The following is a 7,500-nucleotide window of genomic DNA, read 5'->3' as shown; positions in this document are numbered from 1 at the left end:
GTCGTGCTGGACGTGCTTGGTGTCCAGGCTGGTGTACAGGTCCACCACGTGTGTGTGTGTGTGTGTGTGTGTGTGTGTGTGTGTGTGTGTGGTACCCTATGGTGTCGTGCTGGACGTGCTTGGCGTCCAGGCTGGTGTACAGGTCCACCACGTGTGTGTGTGTGTGTGTGTGTGTGTGTGTGTGTGTGTGTGTGTGTGTGTGTGTGTGTGTGTGTGGTACCCTATGGTGTCGTGCTGAACGTGCTTGGCGTCCAGGCTGGTGTACAGGTCCACCACGTGTGTGTGTGTGTGTGTGTGTGTGTGTGTGTGTGTGTGTGTGTCGTACCCTATGGTGTCGTGCTGGACGTGCTTGGCGTCCAGGCTGGTGTACAGGTCCACCACGGGTTCGAAGGCTCCGATGCGGCAGAAGAGCAAAAGGAGCAGCAGCTTGAACTGGGCGTTGGAGGGACTGTTGGTCAGGCCATCCTCCAGGACACACACACTCTGCCACAGCATCGTCTCGTCCCCTGACACACACACACAGGCAGAGAGACAGGTCTTATTTGAGGTAACCCACACTTTCATCTACAACTCCTGCATAGACCATATGGAGATGGTATAAGAGCTTCCCCCAAAGTCTTAAAGCTAAACCACTACTCATAAGAGACAGAGAGAAAGAGAAAGAGAGAGAGAGAGAGAAAGAGAAAGAGAGAAAGAAAGAAAGAGAGAAAGAAAGGAGAGGCCTCACCTGTCTCCATCCACAGGTCTATGTAGACGTGTGCAGCCATGAGGCAGTACATGTCTGAGAACTGCAACTCCGTCTTCAAACACGACTTCCCTGAAACACACACACACACACAGACACACTAAGATCAGGTGGTAAGATTGCATGGTTTGTGTACACTTAGAAAACAAGCTGCAAAATAAATGGGTATATCGGTTTTATCAGGACTGATCTGTGTGTGTGTGTGTGTGTGTGTGTGTGTGTGTGTGTGTGTGTGTGTGTGTGTGTGTGTGTGTGTGTGTTCTTACCGAACTGAAGGCCGTGCTGGTAGTGGGCTTTGAGTTGCGTGATGAGCTGCAGCTTGCTGTTGGTGTCGAGGGCGTGGTGCAGGCCGAGGGTGCGACTCAGCTGCGTCACACACAGGTGGCGCTGAAGAGCACGCGTGTCGCCCGGAAACCCTGCAGCAGTCCCGCCCTCCTCACCTGAGCCCAGCGGCACCGCCTCCATCAGACGATTAGTAAACTACAGCAGGGAGAGGGGGGGGGAGAGAGAGAGGGGGAGAGAGAGAGAGAAGGGAGAGAGAGAGAGAGAGAGAGAGAGAGAGAGAGGGAGAGAGAGAAGGGAGGGAGAGAGAGAGAGAGAGAGAAGGGAGGGAGAGAAAGGGAGAGAGAGCGATAGAGAGGGTCATTCTTGATCTGCTTAAGACAACACTTATTAGTGTGCTTGCTGAAAGCAGCACACTATTGTTCTTCCTATTATTATCAAATTTATTTATCTTGCGGAACATTTTTGTCTCCCTATCTTGTCCTAGGGATTTGGAGCTAGAGACGCCGTTCCACTTCTCACGCGTGCGTCCTGATGCGAGGATGGTGGCTTGTATAAAGCTTTTCGATACGCCTTGTCGTTCTCCCGTTATTCCAGTTTTTCCGGTCGATTTTTCCCCATAGGAATGAATGGAAAAGCGACTTTTGAGCGCTGATGCCCACACATTTTTCCACCTGTAGCCCAAACCGTAAGACATAAAGTCATGGAATTTGGTATGCTGATAGAGGAGACTACCCTGATTGACACCACCAGGTTTCATGCTCGCCACTCTCACGCTCTAGCGCCACCAACTGGTCAAAGATGGAAAACACGTCCATGCCCGTAACTTTTGATCCGTATGGCCGATTTTGATAAAACTTATACCATTGGAATCCTCTGACTCAGCCGATTCCAACGCACCATATGATGTCATTTTCCGCCATGATAGATTTTCCGCCATTTTGAATTTTGTCCAAAGTCAAAGTAAAGCTACCCTGGCCGCATAGTTTATCCGATCGTCATGAAACTTGGCACGCATGATCTACAGAGAAAGGCGGATCAACCGCCTTGATTTCGCTTTCATACGTCCAAGCGTTCGCCTGTGATAACCAATTAAATTCAGCGAGCGAAGCCGCCAAACAGGAAGTGGGCCTATCTTGGAAATTCTGTGACGTATGAAAGCCATATTTGGTGGGATGACATGAGACCCCATCCAAAGCACCCTCAATAAATTTGGTGTTATTTGGTCTGTCGATGGCTCTATAATTAGCAAAAACGTGTGTGTTGGTGAATGTATACTATTATTCGGAATAGCTCATCTTAAATTGCTTAGGTCATGCAGAAATAACATTTCAGAGTGATTTAAGATACAATGTTGATATTTTAAAAAAAAAATCTATTTATTGCCATTCTTGTAAAAGGTACTGATGTGTATGCCACAGCACAGCATTGTTCCAAGTCTGACGCATACAGTTCAATGACATTATGATTTCAAACTCGATATTACTCAATCCTCGATTGACTGACATGGGATGGTCCGCAACGGTACACCAATGGTGTAATTCTAGGCTTGTCCGCATGACCGCATCGTTGTCTCACCTTGAGACTGAGTAATTCTTAGAGATGCCATGGTCCCGAGGGACAAGTACGGACTTACTCGCTGTTGAATACAATGTGTGTTCAGTTGTTATATATAGTAGACAATCACACGATGTTTCTCAGTGACGGTGTGTTTTGGATCATTTGTATTGACCTGAGCATTCTGGGTATTTCACTCATATGACACCCCCACAAAGCAGGCGAAATACCGGAAGTAGAGTGGTGTGCGTGAGGCAACGAGGATTTTAATTAGAATGTAGTCCTATGGAAATCGCAGTTACACTTTCAACAGTAAGTGTGTTCAGACTTCGAATTTCGTCACATAATTTATATCATAGCCACCTAAGAGTTTACCAAAGATAACGTTGTTGTCCATTTCAATTTAATAAATGTTTCTGAATTTGGGGAGGTCTCCTTATGGAGGTTATGGGGTTATGTTTTCCATGTATTCCTGTAGGAAAAGGTTGTGGCTTACACTTTCATAAAGTTTGTATATTTACACTTCAAATTTCGTTACACCATTTATATCATAGCCACCCTAAGGTTTAACAAAAATAACAACGTAGTCCAATGTTATTTTAATGCATTTTTCGGAATTTGAGAGGTCTAGTTATGAGGGTAGGTTAGCTAACTGCAGTTCAAATGCTAATCGCGACTAGCATCGCTAGTTGGTTTTAACTTTACCGAGGCTGTTTATACTGAATTGCAACTGCTGTTATGAAGACAGTTTGGAGCCTGGCAGACGTGAAGGCAGTGAAAGGTAATGAAATGCATGGTCCAAGTAGCCTGGGAAGCCGTCTAGTTATGAGGGTAGGTTACCTAACTGCAGTTCAAATGCTAATCGCGACTAGCATCGCTAGTTGGTTTTAACTTTACCGAGGCTGTTTATACTGAATTGCAACTGCTGTTATGAAGACAGTTTGGAGCCTGGCAGACGTGAAGGCAGTGAAAGGTAATTAAATGCATGGTCCAAGTAGCCTGGAAAGCCAAACTATGTTAACTGTAGCCTAAGTTTAATATGGAACGAGTACGTGTTGCTGATATCATTTCGCAACTCATCGAGCTAGCAAGTCAAGCTAGTCTACATCAGGCAGTGCATAGATAATATTATTACACTTTTTTACAGTCAATGAAGCACCAAGTGAAAGTCAATGTTTGCTTTATATCCAGTGGCAGTGGTGCTGATGTCGTTTGAATAAGTACAGTAAACTTAGTCAGAAGATCTAAAAATATTTGCATTCATGCTAGCTGTATGGTCTATGTGCCACCTATGAATCCCCCTGTTGCAAGCTGCTGCCAAGTAGGCTGGTCATGTCTAAAGCGTGATTATTTTCAATAACTACTCCTCCTGATTGATTGTCATTGACACCGTCAGGGTATGGCTTACCAAGACAGGGAGAAAGTAAGCTGTGTATGGCAGGTGCGTGTGGTAGGCTAGGCAAGGCAGTGCTATTCCATGTAAACTGCAGTGGTGGACTGCGTGATCGCTGGTCAGGCCACCCCCAACCAGCAAAATGTGACGTGATATATATCTATATGTCTATATACTGTATCTATCTAGGATATCTGTATATATCTATGTATCTATCTATAATCTCCATTTTTTCTGCTGAACCGTGTCTTGCCCGTTTCTCTTTACTCCTCTCTCATGTCAATCTCAAGGGGGCTTGTTCAGTGGTCCCCAACGTGACGCAATAGAGTACATTGAGGGGGAAAGAAGAATCATTGCAAACCTCAAATCATTGCAACATCAAATAGGCCTACAATGGATAACAGTTTAGATGAGTAGTACCTAATGCAAATTTGTTTAATAATGCAAACCTTGCAATACGGCCTTTAACATATGTGATATTTTGGATACCCATTTCATTGCAGAGGATAGGGTAATTGTGTTTGAAGGGGACGTGACTTAACATAGGCTATAATTAACTATTTTTACGACTTGATTCAAAGCAAGGTCGGGGGCATATATATTTTTTTTACAGTTAAGAGTTTTCCGACACTCAATGTGTCGCTACCATGGCAGGATTTTTCTGCTTGGCTTTCGTTATGAAGCTTGACTTGACCTGTCATCGATGCTGCCCCGTCAGTGCAAACTACGCATATCCCTGCTAACTTAACTGGAAAGCTATACTGGACGCGTAACTGAAGCGTTCCGTTCGCGACGCGTACAATTCATTTTAGATGACTGGTCCATCTCCCACATCTGTTATAGCTACTTTAATAGTGGAAGCTAATTCAACACTTCAGTTCTGCACCGGATGTAGCTCCCCTGTACGCTCATGATTTGTAAAGCAGGCAACAATTCTGTTACCCTGAACATCTCATCTCCGGTAGCATTGTCCAGTTCTTTGCCAAATAAAATGATCTGAAATCTCATCATCCACGTATCTCACGTTAGCGATCAACTGGCAAGGCCAACTGGTCAGTGGAGTTTTTCCATTTCTTATGCAGCATCTGGCCCTAGCATCACTTTAACCATTTGCAGGCTAGAATGAGCGACTCTGTTAAATTGTGTGGCTTTTTTAAATTTAGCAAACAAATCTGAAAAACGAGCCACACGCACGATAGAAAGCATAGCATTCAGTGTCTTTGTTCTGGTGCAGCACATTCCGAGGTTCATGTGGAAGCGAATGCACTCTCTTTAAAAACATATCCATTGCGTGCACCTGCATTCTGCCGTCTGCTGTCAATACAGAACAACAAACAAACAAACTTAATGTTAACGAAGTTGTTAACATTACGCCCTGAAGTAAAGTAAACTGTAGCCTATTGTTGTTTGTGCTGCAAAGAAAACTTGAATTGATATAATTGCAATATAATTATTATGGCCAAATTTCTTTTTATGAAATGATATATCAAAGCAGGTAGAAGTAACTGTAGTCACTTGACATTTCTGAGGATTTACATATTTCCATCAGGGCAGTGGTATAGAAATTCTTCAGTGGAGGGACCACACTAGTTAATCACGCCATCAACACCTTCTTACCTTTTCTTCTGTTATTACTATTCTTTAACTTTATGGTAGAAAGTGAGTCCAGCAAATTGAGAACCTAGGATCCTGTTTATGTTTATGAATGTGACTCCAGTATATGTTGAGACATAAGAGTGGAAAAGGGGGTTACATTTATATAATGCAAATGATTATGTTAACAATGTCATCGAATATGTTGTACAAACAAGAAGAGCGAAATGGTAAACTTTTAAGAAATCATCATCCACATCATAGTATGATGCTGTGTGGGGTTATGGACTTGACAGTTTTGCATGGAATTGCCCATGCAGTATATACATATTTAAGCAATATAGCACGAGTGGGAGTGGGTTGTTGCTAGATATTCCCACGGGTGTTGTTCGGCCGTAGCCTCCGGCCTCGAGGCTACGGCCAAACAACACCCGTGGGAATATCCAACAACAACCCACGATTACGAGTGCTATATTGCTTTTATACAACATTTCTACCACTTCTTTTTTGTGCTAATTTCCCATTATCATGTAAACGTTTAAATCGCTAAAACTGTCTTGTTTGTAGAACTAACTTCTCTCCGCCACAAATTTCTACTTCATGCAGGACAAACTGCCGTTACTAGTTCTAAATGGATGGTTGCTATGGCCAAAGGCCTGTCGTTAGTTCTAAAAGCACGTTGCTATGGCCAAAAGCCAGTCGTTAGTTCTATCTCTCCCGTTGTCAAGCAATGTAGAATCTAGCCTAATAAACGTTAGCTCGCATTGCGTCTGGTTAGGACATGCTTTTAGCTTTGAAACATCACTATTTTACTTAGCCTACATGCCATCCAACTAGCTAATATCCACCTCCGTCATATTCTATGTTCTGAGCGTCTGTATTTCAGCTTGGATGCAACGTGACAGTTCGGTTTACACTTGACAATTTGACATTGTATCGCGGAGTGATTTATTATTAGCTGTGAAAAGTCCGAGTGGATTATCGTGGGATATCTCAACTCATGGAACGTCTCTCGGCCAATCAGAAACAAAGAAACCGCTTCATAGAACCCAATTGTTGTATAATAAGATTTGACACATTGCAGTTTTTTAATGGTGGGGTTATTTATAAATCAAAGAATTGTGGGTAGATGTGGGTGAACTGTGCAACATGCAGTTTGTGGACATGAGGCAGACGTAACAGACAGATATTTGTGTTTGAGGGGGTGATGTGTATGTGTGTGTGTAAGTGTGTGTGTGTGTGTGTGTGTGTGTTTATGTGAAAGTCTTCGTTGCTGGTCAACTCAGCGACATGCAGTTTGTGGACAAGAGGCAGATGTAACGGACTGACGTTTCTGTTTGAAAGAGTTGTTTGTGTGTGTGTGTGTGTGTGTGTGTCTTTGTTGCCGGTGTACAGTATTTCTGAATATGAATGCTGTCTGGACAGGAAATGGCACAGCTTTTATCACATGCAACCAATCCAAAATCGATTTCATATTCAGAAACGTTAACCAGTAACAGCCTGGTTGCTTTGACATATCAAAACCAAATTTTATCCTATTACATCATTTGAACAGGTGAGTCGTCCTGTTTATTTTACCATCCATTTGAGGCTATAACACATTGCAACTTATTTAACAGTGAGTAAACTGCGGATGTTCCCGCATAACAGAATAGCTATAACATTAGGCTACTCGTATTTGTTCTAGAAACATGCCTAGTTCCTTAGGCTCCCTCCTTCCTTCAGTGGTTACGTGTTTCATGCTGGCTACACGTGAACAACTCATACTTAATTCAACACAAGGTCTACAGACCTTAGAGGTGTACATTTCATTTTCATACATCAAAGCGTTAGCCCTTGACAGCCAATCAAATTCTATGTTGAAGCGTCCAAACAGGAAGTGAGGTCAAATCTCGGAGACGCTTTGAGGTATTGAGACCATATTTGGCGG

General features: G+C 43.3%; 1 protein-coding gene across 2 annotated transcripts in view; it reads right to left on the bottom strand.

Annotated features, from left to right (window-relative positions):
* naa25 (N-alpha-acetyltransferase 25, NatB auxiliary subunit) overlaps positions 1-7,500 on the bottom strand; it is a 28,267-nt gene that overhangs the window by 9,154 nt on the left and 11,613 nt on the right. For both annotated transcript variants that reach the window (XM_062553682.1, XM_062553683.1), the window contains 3 exons: positions 1,012-1,225; positions 728-817; positions 326-506 (listed from right to left, as the gene is read on the bottom strand). In XM_062553682.1, coding sequence (XP_062409666.1) covers positions 326-506; positions 728-817; positions 1,012-1,225 — 485 coding nt within the window. The remainder of the gene's footprint in view (positions 1-325; positions 507-727; positions 818-1,011; positions 1,226-7,500) is intronic.

The sequence above is a fragment of the Sardina pilchardus genome, chromosome 14 (assembly GCF_963854185.1).
Source record: "Sardina pilchardus chromosome 14, fSarPil1.1, whole genome shotgun sequence".
Classification (NCBI taxonomy): Eukaryota; Metazoa; Chordata; class Actinopteri; order Clupeiformes; family Clupeidae; genus Sardina; species Sardina pilchardus.
Note: the sequence above shows the minus strand (reverse complement) of the source record. Positions and strands in the feature narration are given on the sequence as shown.